The sequence below is a fragment of the Bos grunniens genome, chromosome 19 (genome assembly GCF_055505025.1).
Source record: "Bos grunniens cultivar Pamir isolate PY7600 chromosome 19, Bosgru_T2T1.0, whole genome shotgun sequence".
NCBI lineage: Eukaryota > Metazoa > Chordata > Mammalia > Artiodactyla > Bovidae > Bos > Bos grunniens.
The window spans coordinates 15,110,802-15,127,110 of NC_141183.1; the positions used below are offsets into that span (position 1 = coordinate 15,110,802).

A 16,309-nucleotide genomic window follows, 5' to 3' on the forward strand; every position below is an offset into this window, starting at 1 on the left:
GGTTCCTGAAAGTTGAGCTTCATCAGATGTTTCTTAAACGTCTGTGAAAATAGCTCCCATTCCTTTTGATACTCAAATTGTTCCAGATTTGCCCAACCGGAGCCTCTTTGAGCTGGGTTCTTCGTTCTTTTGCTAAGAGCCCAGGTGTGTCTGAGCACCTTGCTTTCTAGCTCACCAAGACCCTGAAGGATTATCCGACACTTCCCTGAGCAGACTTGGATGGGATCAGCCATCCTAAAATAGATAAGATGCAGCAGAGCCATCTTATTTCACTGGGGACCAGCAGTTGGTCTGTTAATAAAAAAAAGTCAGTTACGATAGAGAATCATAAGAAAATACATATACACTGTAAACATTTAATTTTAAATTTAAGTAACATGGCTCTCTAAGTAAGAGAAATCTTTGCTGTAAAACAAGGTCTTTTTTTGTTGTTTTATTGATTGTTTTGTAAAATTGGGAATGCCTTTTTTTTTTTTAATCTATTTTTTTTTTTATTTTATTTTTAACTTTACAATATTGTATTAGTTTTGCCATATATCTTTTTTTGACTTTGGGTCCAACTGAATGGAGTTGCTGATTTCCTCTCTTGCATAAAGCATGCTCACAATGCCTTCTGTGACTTCTGCACTGAGACTCAGTTTTAAACCCCCTGAGTGATTTGAGAGCGGAATCCTAGCCTCGAGCTATTTATGTCCCATCTAGCTTACAGTTGAGTCTCCCACATCTAATCCCACAGCAATTTTTGTAGTAACTTTCTCATATCAAGTCTTACCAAAGACTCAACTTACCTCAGACTTGGCAGCATGTGTATTTTATCAGCTTACAGAGGACTTAAACTACAAGGACCAGAGGCAGAAATGAGATTGGGAAAGAGCATAACTGAGCCTAGAGGTGAGCTCTGGAGTTCGGAGGCAGAGGGGCCAGCATGCAGGACAGGAGCCCCCGGGGCAGCATCGGGGTGGGATGCTGGGGACACCGGCAGCGCAGGCTGCGGAAAACGGAGTGTCGGCCGTTCCCCGAGGAGGCTGGAAGTGGCTGGTGGACTTGTTCCTCCGGTACTGAATCTGTCACCAGGAACGCTCTAACAACAGAGTAATTTATTGGACTTGGCAATAAGACCTGCGTCTTGCCCTGGTTGGTCACTCCCCAGCAGTGACCCTGGGCTTGTCATCAAACCGCTCTGCCTGTGTCTTCGTCTGGGGATGGTGACGTTTGCTCCGCTCACCTTGTGAGGCTCTTGTGAAGGGTGTGTTTTCTCCGGTGAGGAAGGTGACCAGCTCCTGACTCTCTCACTAGAGCCCCATGTCATCTGGTGGAAAATCCAAGTGGTGGGGCCTGGCATGAGGGACCCACACTGTGCTTGGGTTACACCCCAGCGTTATACCCCACGTAGACCAAGCTAGAAGTCACACACACACCAGTTTCATCTGTAGACACGGAATGGTTTCATGGGATAAGTAAGACATGTTAATAGATAACATTAAAGTGAATGCACTGGAAACTTGTCAAATAATCACTTTCTGGAGCTGTTTTTGAATGAAACACTCTTTTTTTTTTTTTTTGGCCTAACCACATAGCACACAGGATCTTAATTCCCTGACCAGGAATCGAACTCATGCTTTTAGCAGTGAGACGCAGAGTCCTAACCTGGACTGCCAGGGAATTCCCACCGAAAGCTGTATTTCATTTATTAACAAAGGTTAAGACCTGTTGTATGCACTTACCTGGGGTACCACAGGGATGCAAAGGCAGCCCGGCCCTCAAGGAGTGACGAGCTGGTTGGGTAAAGAATGACTAGCAGCAAGGACGCAGCTAATCTTCACAGCAGCCCCGTGGGCTCATCCTCACTTCATGGTCGTGAATGCTGAGGTGCAGAGTGGCCCGGGGCCTCTTGGCTCCAGAGCCCAGTTCTCCACGCCCAGCACTGCTCCGAGCAGCTGCACCTCTGCTCCTAGGTGAGAATGAGAACTCCCTCACCCTCCAGAGCATCTGACGCCCCTCGTTTCTTTTCAGACCTACACGGTGGACATCTTCTCCGCGGGCTGCGTCTTCTACTACGTGATATCTGAGGGCAGCCACCCCTTTGGCAAGTCCCTGCAACGCCAGGCCAACATCCTCCTGGGTGCCTACAGCCTTGACTGCCTGCACCCAGAGAAGCATGGTGAGTTGGAGCTCGGGGCGGGGGGGTGGGCAGGGCTTGACTGCCTGTACCCCAAGAAGTACAGTGAGCAGGTGGCAGAGTCGGGGGCTCGGGAGCAGCCCCTGCGGGCAGGGGTGGTGCTGGCTCTGAGCCCCCAGGGGGCCTTCTTTCCAGCTGCTCGCCCAGTGGGCCTCAGTGAACCAAGGACTCAGTCCAGAGCTGGTGGAGGGCTGGGGGGGGCGTCCTGAAGCCAAGTAACTCCCAGGTTCCTGAGGTCATATGACAGCCTTTGTGACCTGGGCAAGGGCCCTTTGGGGACCTCTGTTTTCCAGGTTGTGACTCCTGAGGGTTAACCAATTTGAGGTACCTTCCTGTCCTGATGTTCGGGGAGATAGAAGGGCCATGCTCCATAAACTGGGCTCTCGTGTGTGGGCTGGCAGTCGGGGTCACCCTGGTCTAGAAACAGATGATCTGGGTACTCACTCTCCAGGCATGAGGACAAGCCTTTCTGCCTGACCGAAGGGCTTCCCACATTGTAATTGGCCTGTGACACCTACTCCTGCCCTTTAAAAAGATTTAAACTATCTTACAGTCTTGCTCATGGATTGATTTTCCTTATTCCCTGGAGACAAAACAGATTAGCATAAAGGCTCATAGACCCATTACACAGTGATGAATGACTGCTATCAGTACCTTCGTACACATTATTCTGATCATCTCTCTAGACACATATTCATATTTTTATAAAAAATGGAGTTTTAAAATAGTACATAGTATCTTGCAGCATGCTCTTTTCTGATTATTGATTTATTTGTGGCTGCACTGGTGGTCTTTGTTGCACGTGGGCTTTCTCTAGTTGTGGTGTACAGGCTTCTCATTGCAGTGGTTTCTCTTGTCGTGGAGCACAGACTCTAGGGCGCAGTGACGCACAGATTTAGTTGCCTTGTGGCATGTAGAATCTTAGTTCCCAAACCAGGAATCAAACCCACGTCCCCTGCATTGGCAGGCGGATTCTCAACCACTGGACCACCAGGGAAAGCACGCCCGTTTTTAACCTTCATCTTGACTCTCTACCCACGTCCATCCACATTCAGCCAGTGCGTCACCCTGGTGGCCCACAGCCCAGCGTGTGGAGGCAGGACAGGTCACCCAGACTCTGGTAGCAAGTATTTCGGATCACTCCTTTTCATTAACTGCAAATGAGGTCTCTCCTTTTTAGCCGAAGTCTTATGTTACTGGAATGGGTTTCTGTCAGTAGCTATCAGGGCTTCCTTGATAGCTTGGTTGGTAAAGAATCTGCCTGCAATGCAGGAGACCCCGGTTTGATTCCTGGGTTGGGGAGATCTGCTGGAGAAGGGATAGGGTACCCACTCCAGCATCCTTGGGCTTCCCTTGTGGCTCAGCTTGTAAAGAATCTGCCCACAATGCGGGAGACCTGGGTTCTTTCCCTGGGTTGAGAAGATCCCCTGGAGAAGGGAAAGGCTACCCACTCCAGTATTCTAGCCTGGAGAATTCCATGGACTGTATAGTCCATGGGGTTGCAAGGAGTCGGACACGACTGAGCGACTTTCACTTGTCGGCAGAACCTTGAGTTGCAGGGACGCAGACTGTTAAGGTTTGGGTATTTATTTGCTTGCAGCTTGAGGCTGGTCATAACGAGCTGTGTGTCTGTTTTCCTCCTCTGCAGAGGACGTCATTGCCCGGGAATTAATAGAGAAGATGATCGCCATGGACCCCCAGAAGCGCCCGTCAGCGAAGCATGTGCTGAAACACCCTTTCTTCTGGAGCCTGGAAAAGCAGCTCCAGTTCTTCCAGGTGGAGATGTTTGTTTTCTTCATCAAAAATATTCATTTAACCTTGCCTGTTTCTTTCCAGAAACTACAGCAAAGAACAAAGAATGAAACTAAATGACCCATAATCCCACAACCGAAAGAGAACCACAGTTGGCATCTCAACATATTTTCTTCATACAGGCAGACCTAGGAGATACTGCAGGCTCGGCTCCAGACCCTGGTGATAAACTGAATATTGCAGTAAAGCGAGTCACACTTTGGTTTCCCAGTGCACATAAGTGTTTATGTCTACATCACACTGTAGTCTAAGAATGCAGTGACATTATATCTGAGGGCAGACGTCTTCAGGGGACCTCCGGATTAGCCAGGTCACTTGGCTGATGATAAGATGTAGGGCAGGAATAAAGCTCATGCAAAGGGAACTTCACCTCACCCCAGGTTGAGATGTAAGTTCTTAGTATCTCCGGTCGCATGTCTTGTGAACATACAGGCTTCCGTCCGTATCACAAGCTGTGCCAGCTCTGAGGTTCAGCTCCAAGTGCCCCCGTGTACTCAAGCGCACGCTTAGTTGCTTTGGTCGTGTCTGACTCTGCGACCCTATGACCGAAGCCCACCACGCTGCTCTCTCCATGGGATTCTTTAGGCAAGAATGCTCGAGTGGGTTGCCATGCCCCCCTCCAGGGGATCTTCCCGACCCAGGGATCAAACCCCTGTTTGCTGTGTCTCCTGCGTTGCAGTGGATTATTTACCACTGAGCCACCAGGGAAGCCCCCCATGTACCCAAGTTGACCATCAGTTCCCCCCAAGGCTTTCCTTTTGCAACTGCAAGTTAGACAGTCAGCTGGTCTGATTTTATCTTCGTCAAAGATGAAGGCTGTGCTCCCCACAAGGCTGCTCGGTGGACCTGTCTCACTGATGGGGACTCCGAGAGGCCTGTGGTCAGGTGCATCCCCGCAAACACAGAGCAGGATTTGGATCCATAGCTGGGGCCTTTAGACCCGATACTCTTGTCACTGGCTTTTCTCCTCTGAAAGAAGTCTTGGCTTCCTGTTTTTTTCTAATTGTTTGATTGAAGAATGATAAACCTCCCCCCAACAGTCATGGCTTTGTGTGTGTGGGCACACAGAAGTCACAGCGTGTCAATCCAAGTGAACCTTTCTCTTGGTTCATCAGTGAATACAGATTGCACGCGTGGCCCCGTGTGGCACGTAGTATGGTGACAGGCAGGCAAGGTGCTGCACGTCTGTGGACGGCGCGCATCTGTGGTGGAGCCGGGGGGTCTCTCCTCAGCAAGTGGCAGGCGGGGCTGCTCCCGGGGAGCAGGCAGGACCCTCGCTGCCCGGCTCAGGCAGGGGTGGCCGGGCCATCCTCAGCCCTCAGCGCCTCCACACTGACCATCGCCTGGTGCCCTGTCTCCCTCCCAGGACGTGAGTGACCGGATAGAGAAAGAGGCCCTGGACGGCCCAATAGTGAAGCAGCTGGAGCGCGGCGGGCGGGCCGTGGTGAAGATGGACTGGCGGGAGAACATCACCGTCCCCCTGCAGACAGGTGACCATGAGGTGCCCCGGGCACCTGTGGGCAGAGGCGATTTCTCGTGAACACTTCTGAGAAGCAGGCATGGGAGCAACAACTCCAGGCCGCTTGGGGCTCCAATACCACTTCTGGGGCCGAGGCTTCCTGTGGTCTGGATAGCCGGTCACCCCACTGCTCTCGTGCGTGTCCCCCTTTGTCTCTCAGAGTGACAGGTTTGTGACATGTATGGCGCTCTCAGCGGCTGTCTCTGACCACGGGTGTGACTGGGAGGCAGAATTCAGGCTAACGCTGCCGCCCCACACCGGGTTCAGATTGGGAAAATCTGCGATGAGGATGGAGTTAGGTCATGTTTCTATCCTAAGATTGCTTCATCTCCAGGAGCCCCAGAAACTGTTTTCTTTTGGAATCTGGTGGGTTTGTTACATTGCCTCCCTTCTTTTTTTTTCTAGATCTGCGGAAATTCAGGACCTATAAAGGCAGTTCGGTCCGAGATCTCCTCAGAGCCATGAGGAATAAGGTGAGGGCCGAGGGCGCACAGCGGGGCCGGGCAGGGTGCTGCACAGCCCCCTCCTCGTATCCCTTCCCCATGGGTGCTCTGGCCACCCTGGAGTGAGGAACTCACAGAGGCTAGGTGGCCGTGGCTGCACTGGATACATTAGCAGCTGTTCCTTCCCCTGGATGAGCCTTCTCTTCAGGGATGCTGGGGCAGGGAGCTGTGCTCTGGGAAGTGGGCTCAGTCACCACATCCTTCACTGGCTTGCACGGTGCCTTCTCCCTGCCTGGACAGCACTCGATGAAGTCCCTCTATGGGGGCCCTTTCTGCACCTGACTGCCCCTCCCTGCTCTCCCCGCACCAGCCTCAAAGACCTCCCCCGAAGAAGGGGAAGAGACCGGGGAGTGGACGGGTGGTCCCTTTAGCGAGCCTCACAGTCTGTGTTCCTCGAGCGGGTCTGGCCCGGGTCCCACGGGCTTCTCTCCGCCGACCACGTGTCTGTGTCCGCCCGTCTGCAGAAGCACCACTACCGGGAGCTGCCCGAGGAGGTGCAGCAGACGCTGGGCGCCCTCCCTGACGACTTCGTGCGCTACTTCACCTCCCGCTTCCCCCACCTCCTCTCACACACCTACCGTGCCATGGAGCTGTGCCGCCACGAGAGGCCCTTCCAGCCCTACTACCACGAGCCCCCCGAGCCCCAGCCCCCCGTGACTGCAGACGCCCTCTGAGCCGGGCGGCCTCCACGCTGGTGGCCTCGCTGGGACTGAGGGCCTGGTCTCTACGAGCCGCAGCCCGCTGCCTCCTGGCCGAGCAGGGAGACCAGGCCCGGAAGCCAAGTGCCTTGAGCTGCCCACTCCGCAGCCAGCAGGGGAAGATGCCAACTCCGGGCAGAGGGAAAGGTGATTCCCCCCACCCCCCCAACCTGCGGAGGAGCTGGGAAGACACTGGTCATGAAAGTTGGACCACTGGGGGATGTCTGCAAAGGAGGACCGGTCCCAGAGGCAGAGAGGAGTGCCGTCCGTCTTCTCCTGGATATACTCGCTTCAGACTCGCATTTCTTTTAAAACTCCCTGTCTGATGCCAGCCTGTAGGCCTTTAAGGAAGAGAGACGAGGGACCTCTCTGTGTTGCCCGCGTGCTGGGTCCAGGAGCGCCCCTCTCTTGGACCATCTAGGCCGAGCTGCTAGGTGTGGCCTCTGCTAGGAGCAGGGCCCTGGAGGAGAGGGTCCCTGGGAGGGGGAGGGCCTTCAGAGAGTGTCGTCCCTGGGGATCAGAGACTCTGTGCACCCGCAGGCTCCCAGGTCACTGTGACCAGCGTTTCCTCTGGGGCAGCGAGAACCTTGAGCGTAGGGGTGCGGTGAGGGGACAGGCCAGCCCGACACTCTGAAAGGCAAGGTCGTGTCTGCAGGTCTCACAGACACCGAGAGGATGCCGTGGCCCCGAGCATCAGTGGCCTGAATGGTGGCCTTCAGTGGGTCCGTGCCTTGGGCACTCGGGGTTATTTAGGAGCATCTGGAAGCAAGAGGGGATAAGTCCCCTGGCCACGAGGGGTAGAAGCTCAGACCCGGGCAGGGACAGGCCGGAGGGGCCGGAGGGGAGCAGGCCAGATGGGACATTCAGGGCCCACCAGGGGAGTCCTGGCCAGCAGGCAGGCGGTGAGGCCACTCTGTCCCTGGGGCCAGCAGGATGGGCCAGGGGGTTGAGGGCCGAGGCCAGGGTCACCACACACTTTGTGGGCAGGCTTTTATGTTTCTCTTGGCAGATTTTAATAACTTTTTATTTTGATCATACCGTAGAATGCTACATTAGTGTGAGCTAAACTGAACTTGAAGCTTACTCATGAAGAAGCAATGCAAGAAACAGAATAATACACCTTCTATTTTGTAGGGTAGCCCCCGGTTCTCTAATGCTGAAGAGTAACGTCGTGGCAACACTATGCACGTGTATGACACAACCTCAAAATCATGCTCTCTAAATTACGTCAATACCATGGGTTTTTCCCCCCAAAATTGATACAATGTTTAACATTGGTTTTAGTCAAAATTTTCTGTCTTTTCTCTGCCGAAAGCCCTTAGAAGTTTAATGCAGTCAGGATACAGGTGAGGAAGCATTTTCTGAGTACCTTCTCTAGCCAGGTGGAGGGATCACTGCAGTTCGGTCCTGGTGAACTCAAGAGACTCTGCTCAGGAGGAAGAACGTTACTGTCAAGTTTCTCTAACTGACAGAGAGAAATCGCTGTTTCTTCTCCTCGCAAGATGTTTTCCGACAGTGGATTTGAACGAGAGCGTCACCAACACACTCATTCCGCCTTCAGTGAATTTAACTCCCTTCCTTTCTGTCTGCCTAAAGTCATCTTCTCTCTCTGTCTCTCTCTCTTTTAAAATTATCCTACATCTTTAAACCTCATCAGTTACCTCGTTTAGACCTAGGGACCTGGCATCCTCGGTCAGCATCAGGTCTCGTACCATGCTGTCCGTTTTTCAGGAACTCGGAAAACCACCGTCTTTCTCCTCCCAGCTCTGATGCTCCCGGGCCGGCCCCTTCCCCGGCTGTCCTCATACCGCTCTGCAGGTCGCTTTGCCGCCAGGGCAGATGATGAGACAGTTCGAGGTGGAGAAGCAGAAAGTGCCGCGAGTGATTTAAGGGACTGTCAGCTTCCCGCGCTGCTGGGGGCGGGGGTAGGGGGTCAGCTGCCTCGTCTTTGTCTCTGCTGAATGCTCTCTCCGGGGAGTAGCCAGGCCATTCCCAACACCCCAGGGTTTGTGTCATCTCTCTGTTTTGGCCCCTCTTGCCTCCAGGACAGCTTTTTTTTTTTTTTTAACTGCCTTTTCTGCTTGTGGTACTAGTTTTTAACCATCCCACTGTCTCAAACTCGTTTATTCACTGTATTTTATTTGAGCGCTTCTATATGTGCTGGACAGGATATTGGGTGCCAGAGACAGGTGAACAAAACAGGCCAAACCTCAGCTTTCACATGAGCCAGTGGTAGAGAGCGGACAGGCAGTGGTGGGGAAGGGCGTGCGTCTGGGGTTGGCACCCAGCAGATCACCTTCTGTTCATCTTCTCTCCGTCACCTTTGGGAACCCGGGCACCCATCAGTCCTCCCAAGTGGCCTGTAGAGGTCTTGTGTGGGTGCCCATCATGATGACACCTCGGGCACCATCTGGTTTGTCCTGGTCTCTAAAATTCTGGTTTCCTGTTGTTTTGAGCAGGAAGGTGTTCTTTCATGAAAAGAGGGTTCTGCAGTCGGCCACGTCCTGTCACAGCTGAGCTGTTGATCTGATCTTTTGTACAATTCCTGGAAGGCTGAATTTTCACAAGTACACCATCTTTATCTTCTTTTTTTTTAAATTTATTTTTGGCTGTGCTGGGTCTTTGCTGCTGCACACGGGCTTTCTCTACTTGTGGCAAGCAGGGGCTACTCTAGTTGAGGTCACCAGCTTCTCATCGAGGTGGCTTTTCTTCTTGCAGATCACGGGCCGTAGGGCGTACAGGCTTCAGTATGCTTCAGTTAGTTGCCCCGAGGCATATGGAAACTTCCTCAGACCAGGAGTCGAACCCGTGTCCCCTGCATTGGCAGACGGGTTCTTATCCACTGGACTACCAGGGAAGTCCTGTCTCATCTTTAAGACAGAGTTTAGTCACATCTGTTAGGAATCCCAAGGACACCATCGTCTCTTTAAATCTTGTATTGAACCTTGTGTCGAATCTGTCCTTGGCACACTTGCCAGAATCCTCATGCTGCTTCTTGAGTCCTTTTAACTTCAGTTTTTAAAGAGCTCCACCTGTCATGGGCACCAGAGCATCTGCTCACTTGGCAATCACAGGTGTTACATGATGTCACTAAAGCACCTGATGTCTCATGCATGCCACCTGGGCACCAAGTTCCTCTCCCACCTCCCCCTTTCTCAGTGCAGTAGTCCTCGTCGACTCTCCCCAGGGAGACATCATTCCCACCCCTTACACATCTTTCAGTGGGAGATCCACCGGTTAGCAGGCCCAGTTAAGTACTTCTTCCTACCAACTTGAGAAGGAAGTTCCTTATCAGAGCTCACCCTGATCCTTTGAGTGAGGTTTTGTGTGAATGCCATTCATTTATCACCACAGTGAAAGAGAAGATCTGGAGTCTGGTCTGACATCGAAGATGTGAGGGGGGCCTTTGGGTCGTAGAGTTTTCTCCTCTTGGACGCTCTTTTCTCCGAAGTTGAACCACGGCCAGGCTTGGCTTTCCCGGGACTGTTCTCACTGTGTATCTCTGTTCTTCGGATCCTCAGGCTTGAGGTCATCCAGGGAGGTGGGCTGGTTCCGTTTTCACAGGCTTCTGTGGAAGGGCCGGGGGACAGCGCACAGCATACCTGAAAGGAGCCTCTTTCTATTCTCTTGAGTTTTCTCTCCGATCGTTCACCTTCTGAAATCCCTCTTCTTCGTACTTCCCAGTGTTTCTTTTCCTTGGCCACCCTTCACCATCCTGGAGTAGTTTCTTCAGTTGACTGATCCTTTGGGTGAGGTTTTGTGTGAATGCCATTCATTTATCACCGCAGTGAAAAAGATGAACTGGTGGCTGGTCTGACGTCAAAGATGAGGGGGGTCCTTTGGGTTGTAGGGCTTTCTCCTCTTGGACGCGTCTTTCTCCGAAGTTGGCCCGGGGCCAGGCTTGGGTTTCCTGGGGCTGTTCTCATTTGTGCATCGCTGTGCGCACTGAGCTTGCCTGGAAGTAAGTCTCTGGGTGTCCTGTACAGATGAGCCAGAATTCCACCTTCCAGGGTTGGACCATTATCATTCTTTGGGTTTTTTTTAGACCATTATCTTTTAAACCAAAGAGTCTACTCTTTGTATATTTAGTTTTCTCTGTGAATCAGTGATTTCCCACGAGTAACTGGTTCCAATTCTTGTATCAGGACTTAAATCCTCTCTGTATTCATTGGAAAACCGCAAAGACAGCATCCACAGTGAGCCTCCCCACTGGAGCAGCCTTAACCAACACTTCCAGCCAAAGTCCCCACCCCGCTCACCTCACCCCCTGTTCTCAAGTGTCCGGCAGGTACAGTATTCCTTTTCAGTGTCCCGGAAGCTGTGACGGGGGCGTCCCCACTGACCTAGAAAGCATTACCAGTCGATTCTGCCACATTCTCAGATGCTAACTTTACGTAGTGTTCTTTTTGCAACGACCTATTTATTGAACCTATTTATATTTATTTAATTTTTACGCTGAAGTGTGTCCAGTGACAGTTGCACTTGCTTAAAGCACATCAGATTTGCTTTGGATAAACACCCCTGACCATTTTAAAACTGGAAAAGTTATACTGTATCCTTCCATGGGATGGACGCCTTACAGCAGTTTTGTCATTAAAGGGTGAATAATTTGGTCAGGGTGAAAATGTTAATTTTTAAGTGAGTTTTTTGTTTTTTTTTTTTTAAATTCTGTGCCATTGTGTCTTCTCTGTGGATGGTTAATTGTTTCATGGGTATGTGTTAATCGTGTGATACAATCCTCTTTGTGGAACCTAAAAATCCTCTTTTTAGCTTTATATTTTATAAACTGCCAGATTGTACAATTTTTACGTGTATTTTTAAAGGTTGATGATGTGAGGGTAATTATCTAAGTTAAACAGCCTATTTTTGTACCTCCTGTACAGTTTTATAACTCTGCTGATCAATGATGGCACCTTATGCTGAGCCAACCACAAATAAAGGCAGTTTTAGATTTGGAAGTCAGCTCCATTTTCTTCAAGACTTGACCACCACTCTCAGACCAGGGGGTCATGCTGAGCTGTCTTCCTGGGTAGGTGTCTGGCTGGTGAGGGAGCAGTGGGTTCAGTGGGTGGGAAGACTGGCAGGAGGGGTGTGTTTACCTGATGGTGTTCATGGCAGGGTCCCCAGGCTGGAGAGTCCTCCTTAGTTTCTTTATATTTTTTAAAGAATTTTTTTTTAATATGGACCATTTTTAAAGAAAGTCTTGTATTGAATTTGATACAGTATCGCTTCTGTTTTATGTTTTGTTTTTTTTTTTGGCTGCAAGGCATGTGGGAATCCTAGGACCTCCTCGTCCAGGGATTGAATCCACACCCCCTGCATTGGAAAGTCCTAACCACTGGGATTGGTCCTGGGTGTTCTTTGGAAGGAATGATGCTAAAGCTGAAACTCCAGTACTTTGGCCACCTCATGCTAAGAGTTGACTCATTGGAAAAGACTCTGATGCTGGGAGGGATTGGGGGCAGGAGGAGAAGGGGACGACAGAAGATGAGATGGCTGGATGGCATCACCGACTTGAGGGACCTGAGTTTGAGTGAACTCCGGGAGTTGGTGATAGACAGGGAGGCCTGATGTGCTGTGATTCATGGGGTCGCAGAGTCGGACGTGACTGAGCGACTGAACTGAACTGAACCACTGGGCCGCCAGGGAAATCCCCTCCTTAGTTTCTGTGGGCAGAGCTTCCTTGAAACACTGCAGAAAGTTTCCCCGAAAGTACTGGTTCAGGCTGAATTCCAGGAAGGTGGCCAGATTAGGACCCACATGCCTTGTGGTGAGGCAGGGGTTGGGGCAGGTGTTGGTCCAGGAAATCCACAGGGGAGAAACACCAGGGAGGTAACTCAGCCAACACAGCAGTGGGAAAGACACGACCTGCATGTGTCGGAAGCACGTAAGATGTCTGCCCACATGCCAAGGCATGAGCTCAGTGGCCAGCCTGGTTGGACTTTAGGATCCTGCTAACATGCTTTCACCCCTCAGGCCGCATCCCCTCTGGTGACATCCGAGGATGCTCTGCTTTCTCTTGCACCACCAGGAAGGGGTCATTCACTGGAGGACCCCAAGGGCCCGCCAGCCCCTGGACAGCTTAGCAAGGGCTCTGCCTGGAGACTGGCTCCTTCCACTCGGCCAACCAGCACCCCATCCTCCCACTTCCCACCCCTACCCCCACCCAGCAGACACAGGGGTCATCCCTGAGAGCCATGGACGCTCCCTCTCTCTGAAGCACGGATCCTTGGATGCAGCCAAGTCCAAGGGAGCAGGAGGAGCTGCAGGGCAGGAGGAGATGGGGATGACAGGATGAGATGTTTAGATGGCATCACTTGGCACCTGCTTGCTGCCATCTGTCACTTGATGCGGCTCTCAGATTCCCCACGAAGCTATTGAGCTCGGGCTGCGGTCATGTCTGGGACTGGTCCAGGCCAGGGAGGGAGGTGGCTGGTAGCACGCTCACCCGCCTCTGAGAACAGGGAGAGGCCAACTGGTGGTCAGGCCAGGGCCATGGGCTTCTTTTTGCCCCCAAAGTTATTAGATGTATGTGCAGATATACCCAATTGTATTCCATCAGTGAACACACTTGTTTGTACTATCTCTTTGTATTAGGCCCATCTGTCCTGTGTGCTAGACACATGCCTTAGCTTCAGGTTTGGTTCAGTCGCTCAGTCGTGTCCGACTCTGTGACCCCACACACTGCAGCACGCCAGACTTCCCTGCCCATCATCAACTCCCAGAGCTTGCTCAAACTCATGTCCATTGAGTCAGTGATGCCATCCAACCATCTCATCCTCTGTCGTCCCCTTCTCCTCCTGCCCTCAATCTTTCCCAGCATCAGGGTCTTTTCCAATGAGTCAGCCCTTCACATCAGGTGGTCAGAGTATTGGAGTTTCAGCTTCAGCATCAGCCCTTCCAATGAATATGCAGGACTGATTTCCTTTAGAATGGACTGGTTGGATCTCCTTGCAGTCCAAGGGACTCTCAAGAGTCTTCTCCAGTGCCACAGTACAAACACATCAGTTCTTCGGTGCTCAGCTTTCTTTATAGTCCAACTCTCACATCCATACGTGACCACTGGAAAAACCATAGCATTGACTAGACAGACCTTTGTCAGCAAAGTAACGTCTCTGCTTTTTAATATGCTGTCTAGGTTGGTCATAGCTTTTCTTCCAAGGAGTAAGCGTCTTTTAATTTCATGGCTGCAGTCACCATCTGCAGTGATTTTGGAGCCCAAGAAAATAAAGTCTGTCACTGTTCCATAGCTTCAGGAGATGATAACAAAAGAAAATTACAGTTAACCCCACCTGCTTGTCTGTCTCCCGGGGCCAGGCAGGCACTGGACTGGGATATCTGTGCCCTGGTGGCTGGCTGGCCTCAGTTCTCTCCCATGGCAGACCAGTATTTCCTCAAGATTAAGAGCACTTAACAGGACTTGCCTGGTGATCCAGCAAACGAGACTCTACTCTCCCAACACAGGGGGCCCAGGTTTGATCCCTGGTCAGGGAATTAGATCCCACGTGCTGCAACAAAGCCCAAAGATACTGTATGCCACAACTCAGACCAGGTGCAGCCAAATAAATAAATATTAAAAGAAAGAACACTTAACATCCTTTCTTCGGTGAAAAACCAGACCCTTTGCCAAGGCGGAAAATCACATCATGACCCTGTGTCTGGGCCAATGAACTGTGAGCAGACGAACAGGGCTGGCGAGAACATGGGAGCCCCTGGGAGACCGTATGGAAAACGCCAGGGGTTCCTGGGCGCCGTTTCCAGACGCAGGAAGGGCAGGGCCAGCAAGACAGCAGCTGAGTATATAAACTTGGCCTCTGAGCGGGTTGGCAGGTAAGCCCAGTAAGTACCCTTCCCGCCCCCTCTTCCCTGAACCTCCAAATCCACCTTCCCTTCCCCAGCCCGGCTCAGTGACTTGGATGAAGCCGTAGAAATACAGGCTCGTGAGTCTGTCTGCCTCTGCCGTGCTAAGTCACTCCAGTCATGTCCAACTCTTTGCAACCCCAGGGACTGCAGCCCACTGGGCTCCTCTGTCCATGGGATTCTCCAGGCAAGAATACTGGAGTGGGTTGCCAGGCCCTTCTCCAGGGGATCTTCCTGACCCAGGGGTCAAACTCAGGTCTCCCACATTTCAAGAGGATTCTTTACCATCTGAGCCGCCAGGGAAGTGTGTCTGCAGGCATTGCAGAGCTGGAAAGAGTGACCAGTCACCAAGATGATTCATGACCCAATCAAGATTCCAGAAGTTACCAGAAACTGGAATGCTGAGCCCAAACAAAGATGATGGCATTAATGACAGGGCCAGAGGTGGAGGGCAGGGCTGTGAGGGGCTGGAAACTCACTGACATTTGATGACACAGGAGTTTGGCCTGGAGAGACGTGGGAGGAGCTGGTGGGGGCACAGATGTCTGTCACGTGATGCGGAATAAGGGTCTAAGCTGGAAGCGGGGGCACAGGGTCCCCAACGGCAGATCCTGGCTCCGGGAGGGCAAAGGGCTGCTAACAGCTTGAACCGCCCAGCCAGGCCAGAGGAGGGTTGCAAGGGAGCAGGTGCGGTCTCCGGAGGAACCCAACAGAGGGGAAGGGCCTCACCCTGAGCAGACTAAGGGGAAGTCTTCTTTGGGTCAGAGGTTGGGCTCGGGTCCCTTCCAAATCAAACCTGAGGGCTACCCCTCCCTGTGATGAGTTCCTAGAAAAAGGGGTGTGACACAGGAAGCAGGGTGGGAGGCACCAGAAAGAAGGCTTCACGGGTTCACCGTGGGGTGGGGGTGGGGTGGCCGTTCATTCTGCAGGATTCCCCAGAGTCACCTCTTGCCATGGACTGAGAGGCAGCTGGTACAGATAAGAGAACCAAGAGCCACAGGACCGTTTCCCAAAGTTCACGCCTCAGAATATGAGTTCCAAGGGAGGTGAAACTCAGAAAAACAGGCTCAGCGTCCAGATACGTTCAGGAAATGCTGAATCAAATAAAGATTCCCCGTTCACTGCAATGCCATTCAGAGGCCTTTCATATACTCACAGGAGATTCTCCCAGCGAGGATGTGCCCTTATCTCCCAACTATTGCCTTTCATTAACGGGAATAAAGAAGGAATGGTGTTTGCGGTGGTGGAGATGATGTTATCTTTTCATCAGATTTTGTTTCCCTCTTTCTGGAAACCCAGGAAGACAGCAGTCCCATCCTCTCTTGAAGTTAGGTTAGGGCATGTCAGTGGCCCTTTTATCCACTGACAAATGAACTGAGGCGGTTCTCTGTTGTTGTGACACATTTCCGATTGTGGCTGGGTGGCATCCTTACAGCTACAAAGCTTGCACAGAAGTTGGAGAAAGAGCGGTCAGGGTCAAGCCCCAGAACTCGCCTGACAAGGTCCCACCGCTGCCCCTGGACCCAGACTCTGATAGTTAAAAACCACAAACACCTGGTAGTATCTGACTTTTTAAAATTTTTCTAAAAATTTTAAGTATAGTTAATTTATATAATATTGTGTTAGTTTCAGGTGTACAGTACATTGAAATATACACACACACACACACACACACACAAAGAATCCACCTGCAATGCAGGAGACCTGGGTTCATTTCAGTTCCTGGGTTGGGAAGATC

At 51.6% G+C, this 16,309-nt stretch overlaps 1 protein-coding gene across 3 annotated transcripts in view; it reads left to right on the top strand.

Annotated features, from left to right (window-relative positions):
• The window catches only part of ERN1 (endoplasmic reticulum to nucleus signaling 1), an 82,679-nt gene extending 71,010 nt beyond the window's left edge, over positions 1-11,669 (top strand). For all 3 annotated transcript variants that reach the window (XM_086356939.1, XM_086356940.1, XM_086356942.1), the window contains 5 exons: positions 2,014-2,161; positions 3,828-3,955; positions 5,358-5,481; positions 5,916-5,983; positions 6,478-11,669. In XM_086356939.1, the coding sequence (XP_086213065.1) occupies positions 2,014-2,161; positions 3,828-3,955; positions 5,358-5,481; positions 5,916-5,983; positions 6,478-6,687 (678 nt within the window). In that variant the 3' untranslated portion in view covers positions 6,688-11,669. The remainder of the gene's footprint in view (positions 1-2,013; positions 2,162-3,827; positions 3,956-5,357; positions 5,482-5,915; positions 5,984-6,477) is intronic.
• The last annotated feature ends 4,640 nt before the right edge of the window (positions 11,670-16,309 follow it).